This window comes from Mustela nivalis (assembly GCF_964662115.1).
Source record: "Mustela nivalis genome assembly, chromosome: 10".
NCBI lineage: Eukaryota > Metazoa > Chordata > Mammalia > Carnivora > Mustelidae > Mustela > Mustela nivalis.
Window position 1 is genome coordinate 39,795,318 of NC_139029.1, and position 20,195 is coordinate 39,815,512.

General features: G+C 40.4%; 2 protein-coding genes and 1 pseudogene across 6 annotated transcripts in view; 2 read left to right on the top strand and 1 right to left on the bottom strand.

Annotated features, from left to right (window-relative positions):
* Positions 1–237: 237 nt before the first annotated feature.
* Positions 238–5,305, bottom strand: LOC309843216 (uncharacterized protein; the record flags this gene model as incomplete). Its single annotated transcript, XM_082688558.1, has 4 exons — positions 238–744; positions 3,865–3,990; positions 4,168–4,939; positions 5,030–5,305. 3 exons carry the CDS (start codon positions 5,303–5,305, stop codon positions 3,941–3,943), a joined length of 1,098 nt encoding a protein of 365 aa, XP_082544684.1. The 3' UTR covers positions 238–744; positions 3,865–3,940.
* The window catches only part of ZFYVE9 (zinc finger FYVE-type containing 9), a 203,780-nt gene continuing 188,260 nt past the window's right edge, over positions 4,676–20,195 (top strand). For all 4 annotated transcript variants that reach the window (XM_082688389.1, XM_082688392.1, XM_082688388.1 and 1 more), the window contains exon 1: positions 4,676–4,812. The gene's annotated coding sequence lies outside the window, so the exon portion shown is untranslated. The remainder of the gene's footprint in view (positions 4,813–20,195) is intronic.
* Positions 13,721–14,656, top strand: LOC309842816 (small ribosomal subunit protein uS10 pseudogene; annotated as a pseudogene). Its single transcript has one exon. The product of its transcript is annotated as a small ribosomal subunit protein uS10 pseudogene (transcript).

The following is a 20,195-nucleotide window of genomic DNA, read 5'->3' on the forward strand; positions in this document are numbered from 1 at the left end:
TGAGCCGAAGGTAGATGCTAAAGTGACTGAGCCACCCAGGTACCCCTTAACACTGTTTTTCCTAATCTGATATTGAATCATGAGCAATTTTCAATGTCATTAATAATTCTTCAAAAATACAATTATTAATGAATAGTAATTCTTCATGTGTGTACTATAATCCATTTAACTCATTTAGTTTTCCTTGTTTTTGTTATAAACCTACAGTAAAATACACAATAAACATCTTTTCGCATATATCTTTGTCACATATTTAATTACCTACTTACATTTGATTCCCAAAATGGGAATTGCTTTCTTCTTTTTTAAATGATTCAAGTGACCTAACAAGCTCCCAAACGTCCCCAGTATCCTTTTTTTAAAAAAATATGTTATTTATTTATTTGACAGAGAGAGAGAGAGAGAACACAAGTAGGCAGAGAGGCAGGCAGAAAGGGGGGGTGGAGGGAGGCAGGCTCCCTGCTGAGCACAGAGCGTGACGCGGGGCTCAATCCCAGGACCCCGGGATCATGACCCGAGCCGAAGGCAGAGGCCCAACCCACTGAGCCACCCAGCACGCCCCCCTAGTATCCTTTTAAAGTTTGTGCTGCTTTCCTGACTCGGTCTGATCTCAGGCTTACTAGGTAACGTGGTTGGTGATTGCAGAGGGATGTGGAGGACCGCAGCTGGCAGCAGCAGGCTGGGGGTAGTTCTGGGCTGCAGGGCAATCACCTGTTGAAGGAGAGTCTTACTCTTTGGTGGGCCCTGAAAGTTAAAGAGAAAGACCTAAACAGTCACTGAACGGGCGGAATGCACTAGCTGGATGCACATCAGTCTAAACCAGCCTAGTTCAGTTTAACATTCTCTGAGCTGTATTCTGTGCTGAGACTGGCTGTGGGGACACAGAGATGAATCCAACACTGAACCTGGCTCACAGGGCTCAAAATCTGATAGGAGAGACATACAAGTAAACAGAAATTGACAATGTAGTTATAAGTGCTTATAAACTGGGAAGCACAAGAATTACTGGGAACATGAAAGAGGTTTTGTGCCTTCTCACACACTTTATACAGTATATATACTTATACACAAATATTCACTCATTCCTCTTTTTTATTCATTGCACATTTATTGAGCATAAATCCTAGACCAAAGTGGATGGCAGTGGAGTTGGAGAGAAATTTTAGTAATATCAAGAAGTAGAACTTATTAGAGTCAGTAAACAATTGTCCATGACAGAAACACAACTGTAAGGATGACTACTATGCCATTTACAAAGCCAGGAAATGGATATTTTTCTGGCTTCATTTTCCCCCAGTTTTATTGAGGTATAATTGACAAGTAAAATGCCTGATTTTCTTTTTAAGTTTATTTATTTATTTATTTTAGTGATCTCTCCATCCAACATGAGGCTCGAACTCAGGACACTGAGATCAAGAGTTGTATGTTTCTCTAACTGAGCTGGCCAGGTCCCCCACGGCTTTAATTTTTAAGAACAAAAAATTTTATTTTTTTTAAAAGATTTTATTTATTTATTTGACAGAGAGGTTGAGAGAGAGCACAAGTAGGCAGAGAGATAGGCAGAGGGAGAGGGAGAAGCAGGCTCTCTACTGAACAGGGAGCCCAATGCAGGATTCGAACCTGGGACCCTGGAAACATGACTTGAGCTGAAGACAGCTGCTTAACTGACTGAGCCACCCAGGTGCCCAAGAACAAATTTTATTTATTTATTTTTTTAATTTTTATTTATTTATTTTTAAAGATTTTATTTATTTATTTGAGAGAGAGACAGTGAGAGAGAGCATGAGCGAGGAGAAGGTCAGAGGGAGAAGCAGACTCCCCATGGAGCTGGGAGCCCTATGCGGGACTCGATCCCAGGACTCCGGGATCATGACCTGAGCCGAAGGCAGTCGTCCAACCAACTGAGCCACCCAGGCGCCCAAGAACAAATTTTAAAGGGCAAAGAAAATTTTGATCAGAGTGCAACAGCTTAAACTCACGTAAAGAAACTATTCTTTTAATACTGGCTTCCTACAGAATGTGTATGGCATAAAAATGAAAATGGAAAGATCTGCCAGATTAGGAATAAATTGGTATTTCAGAGTCACTGTATTGTTGTGGAAATCAATGCAAAATTGAGAGTGGGGTAACTAAATCAACTGATGGCAGGTAAAAGATTAAAATGAGAAAGATCTATACGAGAGGAGGGGGAAACATAGTGTCAGGAGCAGAGAGCAAACTGGGTAGAAGAGTTGAATGATGGAATAAAATTATAGATAAAATGATTTACAAGAGACTACTATGATCAGGAAGTGGTAGTGATGATAAAGACTGTCTCCTTCAGCAACATATTTGAATACAAGGAGAGAAAGTGTGAAGCAAGAGGAAACTGGTCTTGGGAACAAATGAATCATCTTCATGTAGTAGCTACACCCTGGGTAGCATGATTATTCATAAACAAATGCAGATTTCCTGTGGTGGTAGTGAACCAGGCTTCGAAAGCACTGCTAATGTTAGGCTGCCAAACTAATCTAAATGAAAGTGCCCATTTCTCTAGACTGAAAATTTTTAGCAACAGTAACTTACTCTTACAGCATTTTCTGAATATTGCAAAAAGGACTGTTAGGGCATCAGATGGGAGACTGAAGAAATCTCAAGGTCTACTTCCAGCTTTCCCCTAGGTTGGATGTATTTCACATATAAAATGGTGGTAGTAGAGTACTTAATTCATAGAGTTGTTATGAAGATGAATTATAGTTTCTCTCTGAGCCCCAGTTTCTCTTGTTATAAAAACGGGATAGTGATTTTTTTCTTCTTTTTTTTTTTTGGTAACGTGACTCAGAAGTAGGTGGTGAAGGCACACTCTGGATTGTACAGAACAGGAACAGCTCATTGATTGCAAGAGAGCTGTAAGGTTATATTTTCTCTAAGGTGGCTGCTCAATTATTATTTGAAAGTTCCCAGAGACCTTATATAATTTTCTCATTAAGATTTATTATTATTAGGACATAACCTGAAGTCAGGTAAGATTGCCTTATAATTTTTATATACAGAAAAATATACTATCTTTATGCTAAAATCTGCTCTGCAATAGAATATTATAGCATCCAGTGCATTAAGCTCTGTTTTTTTAATCAGCAGAGGGATGTTATATAAATCCATTACTGAAATTTAGGAAAATTTTACCCAGACCAGGGATGATGAAGAACAATGCACCATTCCCCCCCCCCCTTTTTTGATGTGCTCATCTTTTGATAAAGATATATTTACACACAGAAATTGAGAGAGAGAACAAAAACAGATGGGAACAAACTTGAATCTAAGAAAGACGGAGAGGGTGTTTTGGAACCAACAATAATTGGAACTAACATTGACTATCTTTTCTGGGCCAGTTCCTTCACATAAATCATCTCCAATTTTCACTACAATGAGCAGGCAGGCATTAGAAAACTCAGGTTCAGAAATGTTATATAACTTACCCAGGGTCATATAGCTAAACATGACAGAGCTGGAATTGATAGTATCAAGAACAGTCTGCCACCAAAGTCCCTGCTCATTCTACTATAGCACTCTGCGACAAAATAATGTAGTGTTAGTTGGGAAATTTGGGTCCAGAGGATTTGGAGAATTTCTTTCTCTATTTCCCTTCTGACGGTCTTTTTGTTTCCATTGCTTTTGGATCTGATGTTTGCACTCTAGAGCCTATACGGGATCGAAAATGGGGTATCTGTAAACAGAATGATTCCACAACCTCCGCTAGGTAACATTTCCTTCCTTCAGATCCTTACCTGGGATTTGACCGGGGTTGGGGTGAAAGAGTAGAGGTATGAGGTGGGGGTGGGGAAGGGGGTAAGTTAGAAAAGATAGGTGTTTTTTTTTTCTTACCTTTAAGTTGTTTATGGATTTCAGGACAACCCGTTGGCTATTCTCTTGCTCGGCATATTAGTATTTTTTTTTCCTTCTAATTTTGGGGCGGTTTGGGATGAAGGATTTGGTATCTGTAGGAAATTTCTAGATCCAAAAAAAGTTAAGGTCAAAGACAATTCATCTGTTTTGGGGGAGGATTTTGTGTGTGTGTATGGAAAAAAGGTTGTTTCTGGGTCACCCTTTTTACACCCAGACACACCAAGGGGCTTAGAACGGATCCCTCTCGAATCACGAGAGATGAAAACGAGCAGATTTCCTCACCTCCTGGTCTCAGGTGAACGTCCGACTGACAGAAACGTTCACGTACCTCCTGGAGAGAAGGAAAAGGTGCAAAGGCGCTCACGGCCTGAGGGCTGGGGGTGGGGCTGGCACCCGCCACCGTCTGTGGGAGATCGAGGGGCTTCCGCCTCCCGGGAGGCATTGTCGGAGGCTGGCCGGGGGCCGAGGGCAGCGCAGCGAGCGCCGGGCCCCCGCCATCCCCAGGCCGCGCTCCCCCGCGTTCCTTGCCGCTCGTGCCCGGGCGGCCGCCGCAGTCCCGGCGCCGTAGCCGGGCGTGGGGTCCAGGGGGCGCTGTGGCCCAGCGGCGCCGGCGGCAGGAGCGGCCACGGCGACGCTGGAGGCTTCGCCGAGGATCCCCGCCTGCAGCACCTCCGTCGTCCCGCCGCAGCCTTGCGCCCCCGGCCCGTTTCAGCGGCGCTCCTCCGGGAACCGCGTGGCTGCGGCGGCCCGTGAGCCCGATGAGGCTCGGCGGGCTCTGGGCCTCAGTAGCAGCGGCGACCACAACCCCTTCAGGAGCGGGAGGCTTCGCGGCGGCGCCTGGGGCCGCGCCGGTGCCCTCCGGAGGAGGCTGTCGGCTTAGGGACGACCCCCCCGGCCATGCTGTGGCGGCGGCGGCCGCTGCTCGAGGTGAGTGTGGCGCGACGCGGTCCCGGGCTCGCTGGCTTTCCGCCGCGGGGAAGGGCCCTGGCAGCAGCCCTCCGGCCGGGCGGACGGGGCGTCCTGCTACTGCGGCCGCCTCCCCCACCCCGCGGCTCTGGGCCCTCAACCCTTCGTCTCCGCGTCCCCCGGGAGGCGGGAGGCGCGTGGGGGGCGACTAGGCCCCGCGCCGCCGGGAAGCCCTCGCCCTGGCCTCGGTTCCGTTGCGGCCCGGTGTGTTGGCGGAGGCACTGGCACCGTTCAGGTTGGCCCCGGGCCCGGGCCGAGCGCAGCCTCTTAACCCCGGGCCCAGCACGTACATCCTGGAGGGAGGCTGAGGACGGCTGTTTGCAAACAGCCTTGGCTTCTCCGCGCCCCTTACCGAGTCACGCAGAGCCCCGGGGGGGAGGGGCGGGAGGGCTAGTAAGAATTGGAGTGCGGAAAGTGCGGGGCCCTGAGAGCCCCCGGTACTCCCGAGTGTCATTCACCGATCTGACTGGGTTGAAAACAACCGTTTGCGTTTTATTTGAGCTGAAATTTCATCACCTGCTGGCGGCTCATCCCTGTCGCTTTCTATTACATTACATTTTGCCTCTAAGAGTGGTCTGCCTTGGAGAAAGCCCCATCCTAGCTTTGTCCCCATCCTAGTTTCGTGCGGAAATACTCACAATTATAAAAATATGGTTTTTTTTTTTTTTAAATAGTGGTCTTTCCCCTTCTCTCTAATAAGAGAGTGTAAATATTTTAATGCCTCAGTTCTTGGTACAAAAAGGTTCCACCTAAATAGATCCACGGAACAGATGACAAGAGGATTTTAAAAAGTCGTGCTAACTGTACTAATAAAAGATACCTGATGGAAATGGGACATAGTCTAGATTTTAGAGGTTAAGTGATTTGTTCTGGTATTAGTGTGAAAAAAGGTAATGATTACAGTTTGATACCTTAAGTCAGGTATTTGGGTGTTTATGGTTTATGATAAATGTGGTTACAGGTTACTCTTGCTTCCCCTATAATGAATGTGAAGATTGTGATTAATAAGTACTTCTAAAACTTTTATAATCGTGAATAAAATAAATATGCTTACTGTAGAAAACTTGAAAAGTACAGAAAGGTACTGTTCAACTCAATAAATATTTAATAGTGAGGGAAAAGTCACCCATAATTTTATAATTAGTACATTTTGATGGTCATTTAAAGTTTTAAATGGGCTTGGACTATTGATGATTTAAAAATTATTTGTGATTATTACTTTAATAATTATTCAAATTATTATGATTTTATTATTCTATCAGGTTCAGAGTTAACTGTTCCCTTTTACTGTTTAACATCCAATCATTTGTGTAAGACATATAAAAATGTTTTACTAAATTACATTGTGGTATAGTTGAATTCATCAACTTAAACAGAATAACATAGTTAACTACCTAAAAGACCTCTGACTTAACCTCCTTTGCAGCATGGGAAGCTCCTGAGGTGCAGTATACATTTTTGAGAACTTATTATGTTAGATGTAGTAGCCTTGGATTGTTTTTGTAAGATTTTGCTTAAATATTTATAATTGTAAGAAACTGGCTTGATTAAAAAAATTGGGGGTGAGTAGATTAAATTTCAAAAGTAGTTTAGTTCTTCTCAGTGTGTCTCTGAAGACTGCCATCATTAGAATCAGCTGAGATTGCTTATTAACATATGCAGATTCCTGGTACCTTTAATCAGAATTTTTAGGAATAAAAGTGGCCCAAGGATTATTTTTAATCAAGCTCCCTGGTTCTTCATTCTACTAAAGTTTGAGAATAAGTTAAAAGTTAACAAACCTTATTAAGCCTAATGACAGTTATCTGTTTTCTAACAAAGCTATCAATCTTAAGTGGCAATACATTTTTCATAGCAACAGATAATGGTGTTACAATCATAGAAGGAAAAAAGGATATTTCAAGAGATAGCTGATTCAATTAAAATATATTGAGAGCCTTTTCTGGCAGCTGTGGTGTTATAGAAGGATACCTGGCCACTTACCTTGCACTTAATCTCTTCTTGTACTTTGAATTCATTGTCTGTAAAATATAGATATATACTTACCTTGCAAGACTTTTAGGGTTAATTCAGTTTCGTAATTTGTAGAGGATCTTTATAAAGTTTTAGCTATTAATATTAAGTGTCAGATCCTGTCTTTGGTGTTCTAGGTAACACAAAAATGTGGTCTTTGCTAGCAACTAGCCAGCTGTGGAAGCAGAACATGGTTAACTCTTATAAGGCAGCCATCAGACAAAAGTTGTAATTGAGTAGATCATGCTTGATCTCTCTTTAAGGCTTCTAATGTTTAATCCAATAGCTTGACCTTTAAGAATAATAATAATTTTTATATGTGGTCATTCCCTTCTCTTCCAATTCCTGAATCAGTGTTTTATTCTGTAAGGAGAAAGTTGTATATGTTGCCTGGTAAGCAATAGTTGTATATTAACTTCCTTAGAAAGACAGAATGAATAAAGATGATCCCATTTCTTCTTCGTTGCTAAGCTACCGGTGTTTATACCATTCAGTAAACTTTTTTTTTTTTTAAAGATTTTATTTATTTGACAGTGAGATCACAAGCAGGCAGAGAGGCAGACAGAGAGAGAGGGAGAAGCAGGCTCCCCGCTGAGCAGAGAGCCCGATGTGGGGCTCGATCCCAGAACCTTGAGATCATGACCTGAGCCGAAGGCAGTGGCTTAACCCACTGAGCCACCCAGGCGCCCCTACCATTCAGTAAACTTTTATTTGGCACTGGTATGTGCTGGCCATACACGAGTTGCAAGGCACAAATCTTGTTTAGAAAAGATAATTGCCTGGGGGCACCTGGGTGGCTCAGTTGTTGGGTGTCAGGTGGGGATCCTGGGATTGAGTCTCTCATCGGGCTCCCTGCTCAGCAGGGAGCCTACTTCTCCCACTCCTACTCCCCTGTTTGTGTTCCCCCCCTCTGTCGAATAAATAAGTAAAATCTTAAAAAAAAAAAAAGTTAATTGCCTGGATTTTAACTTATTTCTTATGTACCTAGAGGGATGGTGTGTGTGTGTGTGTGTGTGTGTGTGTGTGTGGTGTTTTATGGTTGTTAATTGCATGATGTGGTACAGAGAATGGAGTCAGATGTGGGCAGGAATCCTTATTACAATTCTTAGAACAATGGAACATTTAGATCCTGAGTTGCTTCTTATGTAGTAATAATTGAAGTAATAGTTGCCATCACAGAGAAGTCGAACTGGTTCCATGAGATACAAATAATAAAAAGCAATTAGCTCAGGATCTGTCTCTTAGAAGGTGCCCAATAAATGTTCACATCCATTCCTCCTTTAGGGAAAAGCAAAAAAAAAAAAATAAAAAAAAATTAGGGTTTGGAATTTATATGAGACTTAAAACATAGTAGCTTTGATTTTTTTTTTTTAGATTTTATTTATTTATTTATTTGATAGAGAGATCATAAGTAGGCAGAGAGGCAGGCAGAGATGGGGGCAGGAAGCAGGGAGCCTGTGGTCTTTGTCGAATAATAAATAAAATCTTTAAAAAAAATTCTTAAAGAAAATTTTTTTTTTTAAGATTTTTATTTATTTATTTGACAGAGAGAAATCACAAGTAGAGAGGCAGGCAGAGAGAGAGAAGCAGACTCCCTGCTGAGCAGAGAGCCCGATGCGGGACTCGATCCCAGGACCCTGAGATCATGACCTGAGCCGAAGGCAGCAGCTTAATCCACTGAGCCACCCAGGCGCCCCTTAAAAATTTTTGATAGAAAACAGTTTTGATCATAATTGTTATACATACTTCCCATTTCATTTTTACCGAATAAATGAGCTGTTCTCTATGCATAGGGTACACTTATTACATTATTAGAGTTTTATTTGTTTTCCATTATGTATTTTCAGACTTTTACATCATTTTTACTTGTGTGTACCTCACTTGCATTAATATAGAGCAACATTTTTAGTGTATAATAATCAGCAAAAGATAAATGGTTGCAGTTTGGAATAGAAATAGTTCATATACTTAGTTTTTAAAAACAATATCCATTTATTAAGCTTAAATTATTTAAAAACTGAAGGGTTTTCAAAACGGAGACTTTTCCTTACAAACTATAGTAGATTAGATCTAGATTTTTATAACCTGTCAGATATGGGATTCAGTTTTATGACCTAGAGGCCCATGGACGATTTTCCTATCCCCTTTAAGCCTCAATTATTCTTCTATAAAATGAAGCCGTTAGTACCTATTTTATAGGATTGTTGTGATGATTAAATGATATAATGTGTAAATCAGAGCTACAGTTCAGTCCCATGAGTCCTGGTAAATCATTGATACCCTGAAAGTGGAAAATATACTACTTGTTTACTTCTGTTTGAGGGAACTTGAAAGATCATTATTAATACAGTTTACAACTAGGAAATAAAATCAACATTGCTTTTGAGCTATTAGAGATTGCTAAATTAAGGAGAAACAAAGCTATCAGTAGAGGTAGTATTTTAATGGTGTAATTAGTGGAATGCTTTATGCTTTATAAATGTTATTTAATAAAACAATTAAAAATGCTATTTATAAAATATTTCCTGTTTTACAGATTAAGTGGTACTTAAATTCTTTTTATGTTTCCTATTTTACAAATTAAGTGATATTTTAAACTTTTTTCTTTTAATTATTATAAATAGCCCATTTATAGAACTGAACTGTTAGAGAAATGAGAACAGTATATAATGTTTTATACTTACGAAATATTTCTTGACAGCCTTTAATAAAATAAGGTAAAAATAAGGAAATCTCTTTGGACACATTGAAATCAAGAAAAAGTTACTGGATTCATATTAGGCAAGGGAAAGGAAAACTTAATGTGTGTTGATGGGTATCTTGAGGCATTTGGGATTTTATATTAGAGAACTATTTGTAAAAATCTTAATTTTTTTCCTATAAATTATCTTTGAGTTGAAAATCCTTACAGTTGTCTAATTAAGCTTAAAAATGCTTTTGTGACTCTAGGCTTTGGATTGTAATAGTTTCTTTAGTTGATAGTTCTGTGGTGATTTGTCATCTTTTTTCTGATTGTTTATGATAATTTATCCTTAAGGATCTGTGACTTAATATCTATGATGGTAGTTCTGTTCCCTTTTTTTAAATACAGAAGTAGTAAATCCATGCCCTAGGTTTTTTTTTTTTTTAAATTTTTTAAAAAGATTTTATTTATTTATTTATCAGAGAGAGAGCGAGCGAGAGCGAGCATAGGCAGACAGAGTGGAAGGCAGAGTCAGAGGGAGAAGCAGGCTCCCTGCGGAGAAAGGAGCCCGATGTGGGACTTGATCCCAGGACACTGGGATCATGACCTGAGCCGAAGGCAGCTGCTTAACCAACTGAGCCACCCAGGTGTCCCCATGCCCTAGGTTTTAAAGATTAATTAAACTTAAATGAAAATTTAGTATCTTTTGAGGGAAGGAGTCTTAGGAATTAAGACCTCAGGAAATGGTAAAAGGAGTCTAGAATTTTCCATTAATTAGGAAAAGTTTGGGTATATTCAGTCCTGGGTTCTCCTGGCTAATTGAAATAATACTAACTTTAGAAAAATAATATTAACTTTAATATTAATTATTATAAATTATTATGCATTATTACAAATAATACTTATATATACTTATATATGGTTAATATACATGAAGTAAATATATATCAGATAAATATACAATTATAAATTATAAATATCACGTGAAGTGAAGAACATATGTATTTCAATTAAATTGAAAATATTAGGCAAGGCTCTTTTTTTTTTTTTTTAAAGAACAGCTTTATAAAAAAAAAAATAATAGATATATTTTGGATACCATGCAGTTAATCCGTTTAAAGGGTACAGTTCAATGCTGTTAGACTACTCAGAATTATGCAGATATCACCACCATCTAATTTTGGACATTTTCATCACTCCAAAAAGAAATCCCTTCCAATCTACCCAGCCCTAGGCAACTACTAATGTGCATTTTGCCCTCTATGGATTTACCTATCTGTTCTGGACATTTCATATAAATGGAATTATAGGATATGTGAGTGGTTTCTTTCTTTTAGCATAATGTCTTCAGGGTTTTGTCCATGTTGCAGCATATATCAGTACTTCATCTCTTTACTTTATTTTATTTTTTTAAAGATTATTTATTTATTTATTTGACAGACAGAAATCACAAGTAGGCAGAGAGACAGGCAGAGATGGGGGGAGCAGGCTCCCTGCTGAGCAGAGAGCCCGACTCAGGGCTGGATCCCAGGACCCTGAGATCATGACCTGAGCCGAAGGCAGAGGCTTTAACCCACTGAGCCACCCAGGTGCCCCTACTTCATCTCTTTTTTTTTTTTTTTTAAAGATTTTATTTATTTATCAGAGAGAGAGAGGGAGAGAGAGCGAGCACAGGCAGACAAAATGGCAGGCAGAGGCAGAGGGAGAAGCAGGCTCCCAGCCCAGCAAGGAGCCCGATGTGGGACTCGATCCCAGGATGCTGGGATCATGACCTGAGCCGAAGGCAGCTGCTCAACCAACTGAGCCACCCAGGCGTCCCTACTTCATCTCTTTATACTGCCAAATGATATTCCATTATATGGATATACCGCATTTTATTTATCCCTTTGTCAGTTTGGGTTATTTTTTTCTCTTTGGTTGTTATGAATAATATTGCTATGAACATTTAACATAAAAGTGTTTTCCTTTGTTTGGGGTACATACCTAGTGTTATATTGCCAGGGTCAAAAGGTGACTGTTCTAATCTTTTTGAGGACCTGCACCATTTTACATTCCCAGCAGCAATGTAGGATGATTCCAGTTTCTGCACATCCTCACCAACCCTTGTTATTTTCCGTCTTTTTGATTAGAGCCATCCTAGTGGGTGTGAAGAGATAAGTTAAAGCTCTATTTGAGGATTATAACTTTCATTTACAATCATTAGGTAAATTGTGAAGCTTTTACTTGGCAGATGAATTGCCAGATTGTTTGATAATAAGGAGTCTTTTTTGCCTTGAGGATAAAAGATGTGAACTTTCTAGTTTCCTGTTTAGTAAACAGTGAACTCGACAAAACTAGTTAACCACTTTGGGTGGTAATGGGGGTAGTGGTATGGGGATTTCCAACTGGAAGGTTATCTTTTAAGAACATTTCTTAACAAAAGTCAATTGTAAATGTTAGGTTTAGTTTTCCTTTAATTGCTAAAACATTTCTAAAAAGAGAGTCCAGTGCATATTTAGCCATTAACATTTCTAATTAGTGAGGTCTGACAGATTTTTAAGGATTGCTGGTACCTCTCTCTGATATGTAATTTTGTATAAATTCAGTTGAGTCATTGTTCTTTATTCTTTTTCCCTCCAAGGATTTTAAGTAATCTCTACACCCAGTGTGGGGCTCACACCTAACACCTCAAGTTTAAGAGTCACATGCTCCACGGATTTAGCCAGCCAAACGCCTCTATTCTTTATTATTATTCATAGTATAGTCTGTTATTGTTTGTTCCCATTTAAGATATTAAAGCTTTTATATGAGGTTTTGTAGGACACAGTTTAAAGTCAGCAGTAATGATTTGCTAACGATTCTAAATTTTTTTTCAAACTAGTTAGGAAATACTGCAGGGAACTATCCTTTGAACAAAGTGCAACTTTTGAACCTTCATTCTATATACAGTGGATCACCCACAGTATTTTCTCACCTGATTAGGATCACTTTTAGGTCTTTCAGCTGAGTGAGCTAAAAGGATCAGTTTTAGGTCTTTGAACTGAGTGAGCTAAAAGGCCTCACTGGTTTGTTATACGGTCTTTTAGTTGTTTTGAATGTCATAATTTCTGTAGAAAATTAAGAAAAACAGTTTTGGAGCCTTTCGAATTGAGATTAATAAAGAGGTATGTATTTCTGCTTGTAATATGGTTCCTTTTTTTTAATAAAGGTTTTAAAAAGATTTTATTTATTTATTTATTTATTTATTTTTAAAGATTTTATTTGACAGAGAGACACAGCGACAGAGGGAACACAAGTAGGGGGAGTGGGAAGGGGAGGAGCTGGCTTCCTGCTGAGCAGGGGGCCTGATGTGGGACTTCATCCCAGGATCCTGGGATCATGACCTGAAGGCAGATGGTCAACCACTGAGCCACCCAGGTGCCTCTATTTATTATTATTAGTTTGTTATTTTTTAAAAGATTTTATCTGACAGAGAGAGCACACACAAGCAGGGGAAGCAACAGAGGGAGAGGGGAAGAAGCAGGATTTCCACAGAGCACAGAGCCTAATATGGGGCTTGATCCCAGGACCCTGAGCCAAAGGCAGACATTTAACCAACTGAGCCACGCAGGCGCCCTAAGATTTTATTTTTGAGTAATTGCTATACCCAAGATGGGCCTCAAACTCATAACCCTGAGATCAAGAGTTGCATGCTCTATGGACTGAGCCAGCCAGGTGCTCCTGTAATATGATTCTTTTCTAACCTCTCATGGTTATAATGTTTTAGTTTATCTGCCAGAGTTTGTTTTATTAAAATGAAGAAAGAGTAAATGGTATATGTTTTTGTTATTATATCTAAGCAGAGCCTCGTCTCTCAAAATTCTCTTTACTAAAATAACAAGCAGTTTAAAAATTTTGTGGAAATATTGTCAGGGTTTATGTAAATTTTCGCTTCCATTTCTCATTTTCAATTGAACAAGAGAAACAGCACTTAAAAAGTAATTGAAGCAGAATACTGCCAGTTTGAGAAAAACCTTAAAACTTAAGAATATGTCATCTAAACATTTTTGTGATTCTGGTGATAAAACTGTCCATAGGTGTTTGGTTTTGTTTTTGTATTTTTTTTTTTTTAATTTTATTTGAGAGAGAGAGAGAAACAGTGAACATAAGGGGAGATGTTGGGAGTATGGGGAGATAGAGAAGGGCAGAGGATCCCCTCTGAGCAGGGAGCCTGACCAGCTTGATCCCAGGATCCTGGGATTATGACCTGAGCCACTGAAGGCACATGCTTAACCGACTGAACTACCCAGGCATCTCTGTTTTTGTTTTTAATTAGTAGCTGAAGTAAACTATTTTTTATTTGAAAGATTTTATTTATTTGACAGAGATCACAAGCAGGCAGGAAAAGCAGGCAGAGAGTGAGGAGGAAGCAGGCTCCCTGCTGGACTCAATCCCAGACCCTAGGATCATGACCTGAGCTGAAGGCAGAGGTTTTAACCCACTGAGCCACCCAGGCGCCCCTGAAGTAAACTATTTTTGAGATTATTGTGAGGTCATTCTTGGAAGGTTCTGCTTTATGTCTAAAAAAGAAGGTTGAGTTTTGCGAGGGAGATGCTACTGCAGCTACATCTCTGGGCACCCTGTTCCTGCTCCTGACTCACCACTGTTTCTCCCTCTCACCAAGAACAAGTCTATCAGGAAGCTACACTCCTGCTATAGCCATGGCTTTTAAAGACACTGGGAAGGCCCCTGTGGAACCCGAGGTGGTGATTCATCAAATTAGATCTGATCGGCCACAGCCTAAGTACTTGGAGAACGTGTGCGCTGACTTGATCAGAGGTTTAAAGGAAAAGAATCTCAAGGTGAAAGGACCAGTTCTGGTGCCCATCAAGACTCTAAGAATCACTGCAAGAAAAATTTTCTTGTGGTGAAGATTCTAAGATTTGGGATTGTTTTCAGATGAGGATCTACAAGTGACTCATTGATTTGTACAGTCCTTGTGAGATTGTTAGATTACTTTGATCAGTATTGAGCCAGGAGTCAATGTTGAAGTCACTATTGCAGATACTTAAATCAGCCTTTTTAATAAATTATCAGTTGTTAAAAATAAGTAAAAAGCAAGGTTTAGATTCTTTAATCTGGCATAGTCCTTCCTAATTGGTCCCAGCGTCATCGTGCCTTACTTCCTATTTCTCTATACCCCACTATCCTGCCTTTTAAAGATTCCAGGTTTGGGATGCCTAGGTGGCTCAGTCTGTTAAGCACCAGGCTCTTGATTTCAGCTCAGGTCTTAATCTCAGAGTCATGAGTTCAAGTCTTGCCTTGGGCTCCACGCTGGGCATGGAGGCCCCCTATCCCACCTGCCAAAAAAGAGATTTCAGGTTTATGGAGTTTTCCTTGATTTCTTTTGCCCTGTATTACTTATTTGTGTAATATAAAATTTTTGTCCACTCTGTGCTTTCTGGTAGGTATTTCACATATGTTCTTTCTGATTCTTAAAATGACCCTATAATATTCATAGTGTCATGCACGTTTTATAGCTAAGGTAACTGGCATGGAGATTTTTATTGACTTTCCTCAGCCTTCCTCCATGATTCAAACCATATGTCTCTGACTACAAAGTCTACAGTCTTTTTCATCATGTGACCTTCTCCACGTGTTTTGTATTTGTTTTATCTTAAGATAATCCACCAGTGTCTGGGTGGCTCAGTTGGTTAAGTGTGGACTCTTAATTTTGGCTCAGGTCATGATCTTAGGGTCCAGAGATCAAGCCCTCAGTTGGGCTCTGTGCTCAGCGGGGAGTCTTCTCGGAGTTCTCTCTCTCCCTCCGCTCCTCTCCCTGCCTCTCTCTCTCCCTCTTAAAAAAAAAAAAAAAGATATTCTATAGTGCTTTAGGAAGTATTCATATTAGGAGAGCTCAAGTTTAGTTGGTTGACTTTGGTGGCATTTGCCTTTGAAGTATACTACTGGCATGTAGCTTTTTGTATGAGAAAAAAATGTAGGGTATCTGGGTAGCTTGGTCAGCTTGGGGTCTGACTCTTGGTTTCACCTCCAGTGATGATCTTGGGGTCCTGGGATTGAACCCTGCATAAGATTCTCTCTCTTCTTCCTCTGCCCTTCTTCTGTGCTTGCTTGCTCGCTCTCTCAAAAAAAGAATGTGTAAGTGTATTTTGGGAATTTCAGCTTTCATGTATATATTTTTGAAATAGATAACAGATTTGCTATTACTAGAAAAATAGTAATAACTGATCTCTGGGCATCATTTCGCTCATCTGAAAATGAGTGGTGGACTAGATGTTAATGCCCCTTCCACATTAAATATTCCATTGAGATTTCCAGGGAACTGAATGAAAAAATAGATGGCGTATGGACAGCTCCAGCCCATGGTGATAGTATCATTAATGAAGAAAGAGAACAGGTGGCAATGGGCTAAGAAAAATAGAAGTAAAACAAGGAACTATAATTTACATAGAAATTTCCCCCGTGGGACGCCTGGGTGGCTCAGTTGGTTAAGCAGCTGCCTTTGGCTCAGGTCATGATCCCAGCATCCTGGAATCGAGTCCCACATCGGGCTCCTTGCTCGGCAGGGAGCCTGCTTCTCCCTCTGCCTCTGCCTGCCATTCTGTCTGCCTGTGCTTGCTCTCTCTCCCTCTCTCTGACAAATAAATAAAATCTTAAAAAAAAAAAAATTTCCCCTGTAATGAGTAAATAAACTGTATTTCTAAATAAAGACACAGAAACTCTTGGAATTAGCTGGATGAGTAGTTTTAACTGTTGCTTTTTCCCTCCATACCTGTTACCCCCATTCTTCTGTCCTTTCTTGTGATAGTTGAGAAAAAAGCATCTAGAGCTGTTTTATGAAAATAACCAGGTCACCAGTAGCACACTTGAAATAAAGCTTTTGTATTGCTCATAAAGTGAGAATTTGGTAATTAAAATGTGAACCCATTATTGTAGATCTTTAGAGAGTTTGTTGATAAAACAAAGAAAGGCATGCTTTGCATTAAAAAAGAATGAAATGCAGTTTAGTGACAACTTTTATATAGCCTTTCTACCCTCAAGGTATTAGAGATGATTATTTGACATAGGTAGATAGGTGATGTTTTGACTATTTGGAAAATTGTTAGCCAGCTAGAAAATTGTCATTCTTTTCCTCATTAGCTTCTGGAGACCTTGAACAGTGAATTTTGACTTTGGAACTAAATCGTTCTGAGTTGGAAGCAAGGAAGTATTCTTTAGTCAAATAAGTTTGGGTTTTTCAGTATACTATATCCCTCAGAGTTTATAAATACACTTTAGTATTTTATTTTGTTTTTATTTTTTATATTATTTTTTATTATTTTTATTTTTATTATATTATTTATTTTATATTATTTTTATTTTTTAAAGAGTTTATTTGAGGGGCGCCTGGGTGGCTCAGTGGGTTAGAGCCTCTGTCTTTAGTTCAGGTTATGATCTCAGGGTCCTGGGATCGAGCCCGACATCAGGCTCTTTGCTCAGCAGGGAGCCTCCTTCCCCCTTTTTCTCTCTGTCTACTTGTGATCTCTGTCAAATAAATAAAATCTTAAAAAAAAAAAAAGACTGTATTTGAGAGGGAGAGAGAGAGCATGAGAGGGGGGAGGGTCAGAGGGAGAAGTAGACTCCCTGCTGAGCAGGGAGCCAGTTGTAGGGGACTCGATCCTTTACTCCAGGATCGTGACCTGAGCTGAAGGCAGTTGCCTGACAGACTGAGCCACCCAGGTGCCCCCATTTTAGCGTTTTAAAAATTGAGGAGTTAAAGAAAGTGGTTTAACTTTTTTCAGCAATATATTATCCAGTTTATTGACTGGTGACCCTCTTTTTCCACATAATACTTAGCAGTGTATCTTTTACTGATTTAGGTGAACTTTTATCTGTTTTATAAAGCTTCTCACAATATCCATGACTATTTCAACCCTCAGGTGATAGGCCCTGATTACTTCCTGAAGCACCTCTTCTGTTGTTCGTTACTGATAACTTATTAAAAAAAATTCTTTTATATTTAGCCAAATGCTGTTTTTCTTTAATATCTGTCCTTTTGTTGTTTTGCTTCCTAAAATTACGTAAAATATATAATTACTTTCATCTTAATACCTGAAGATGCCTTTGCTAGCATAGTGTTTTGGAATCAGACTGCCTGGGTTCAAAAGAGTTCTACTGCTTTTACTATGTGATCTTGGGTGAGTTACTTAACTTCTCTGTGCCCCAGTTTTCTCATCTGTGAAATGGGAATAGCAGTAATACCTTAGTTAAATGAAATGATTCATAAAAGAGCTAATTATATAGAATGTTGCTTTTGTCCCTTGGGAAGCAGATATTGAGATGGAGTTTGTAGTGTGAGAGATTTTATGGGGAGTAGATAATGCAGTGGAAGAAAAGGGAGTGCAAGCTGAACTGACCTACGAGGGCCTCAATCTGTGATATAAATTAAAAAAACAACAGCAAAACTCCGCCAATCCAACAGGAAGCTCCAGAGCAAAGATCACCTGTTAGAGGATTCTGCATTGGTAAGAAATGGCCAGGTTCTGGTATGCCCACCGTATTTAGTCACAGGCTAGGAGCTTCCCCAGAAGAGTCTGGACTCAGGTGGAAAGCCAAGATGAGCAGCTGGAGGCTATTACTGTCTCCATGCACCTGAATGCAAGTTTGTTCTTTCTTCTTTTATTTTTATTTATTTATTTTTAAAGATTTTATTTATTTATTTGACAGAGAGAGATCATAAGTAGGCAGAGAGGCAGGCAGAGGGAGAGAGGAAGGGAAGCAGGCTCCGTGCTGAGCAGAGAGCCCGATGTGGGGCTTGATCCCAGGACCCTGGGATTATGACCTGAGCCAAGGCAGAGGCTTTAACCCACTGAGCCACCCAGGTACCCCTTCTTTTATTTTTTTATTTTTATAAATGCAGGTCTTGAACTCATGACTCTAAGACCAAGACCTGAGCTGAGATCAAAAGTTGGATGCTAAACCAACTGAGCCACCCAAACACTCTTTTTCTTTTAAATGCAAGTTCTTTCTTTTTTTTTTTTTTTTTAAAGATTTTATTTATTTATTTGTCAGAGAGAGAGAGGGAGAGCGAGCAAGCACAGGCAGACAGAGTGGCAGGCAGAGGCAGAGGGAGAAGCAGGCTCCCTGCCGAGGGAGAAGCAGGCTCCCTGCCGAGCAAGGAGCCCGATGTGGGACTCGATCCCAGGACACTGGGATCATGACCTGAGCCAAAGGCAGCTGCTTAACCAACTGAGCCACCCAGGCGTCCCAATGCAAGTTCTTTCTTGAAGGGAGATCCAAGTAATTGCCATAGTCCATTTCTTATCTCGCAGGATCTAGGTCTCCAAACATTTTCTGAAAGCTGTTCTTGCAGCGTTCCATGGACTTCTCTCTCTCTCTCTTATTTTAGTATTTTATTTTTATTTATTTATTAAAAAATATTTTATTTATGTATTTGACAGAGAGAGAGATCACAAGTAGGCAGAGAGGCAGGCAAAGAGACAGGGGAAGCAGGCTCCCTGCTGAGCAGAGAGCCCAGTGCAGGCTCTATCCCAGGACCCTGAGATCATGACCTGAGCTGAAGGCAGAGGTTTAACCCACTGAGCCACCCAGGTGCCCCTTAATATTTTATTTTTAAAGTAATCTCTATACCCATGTGGGGATTGAACTTGCAGCTCTGAGATCAAGAGTCTCATGCCCCACTGAATGAACCAGCCAGATACCCTGGACTTCTCTTCTTGATGGGAAACTTCAAAGAAGTGGGTTAGTGAGATAGGCTTAAGCTCCCATTGTGTAGCTGGTCTCAGGACTATAGTGGTTTTCATTGTCTCCTCCACTATTCAGTGTAAACTCCCTTGCCATTAGCTGTCATTTCTGTTGGTCTGGGTGGTTTACCTGCTGATATGACCCACCCCTCATTTTTGAGGTATCTGAGAACCATACTGTTCTTAGGCTGGAGTGGTTTGCATTAGTCCACTCATAGTCATAACTGGGCAGGGGAGTATTAATCCCCTGCCCAGTTGGATCCCCTCAGATGGATTATCACGTATAGTCTTTTTTGCTCTTATTGTGTAACAGCAGATCTACTTCATCTGAGGATGAGGGTTATTTACCCCGACATGATGGGGATTTCTCTTCTTGCCTCTTGGTCCAGGGACACAGAGTCCCGAATGTACTGGCTACAGCTATAACTTATAGCTCAGTGTGACCCTTGACATGTCAGCTGGCAAAAGTATGCCCAGGATCTCTAACTCTGGAGCCCAGCATTGTACAGACGGAAAATATAAAGTCCTCCAGTGGATCATTGGGAATGATGGTACGTAGGGGCCATTTCTGCTTCTACCTGTTGGGTTCTCAGACCTGTGTGTTCATCCTACTGGGAGCATAGCTCTGAATCAGTGCATTTGGTGTATCCTAGAGGATAGCACACCATTCTTATCTCTGAGGTGATATATCAGCTGTGTCTTCAGTGGGCCATTTCAGTATTCTATAAGGCTGGAATGTTTTGTATGGTGCTATATTATGTGATAAGACCACTGGAGCCCATGGTTATGGGCCTACCGTCATAATCCTTCATTGTGAAGTGATTCCCTTGGTTAGATGCTATGTTATATGGGATTCCATGTCTTTGGATCAGGTACTCTGTAAGCCCTTTGCTAGTGTTATGGCTGGAGCTCTATGTACAGGAAAG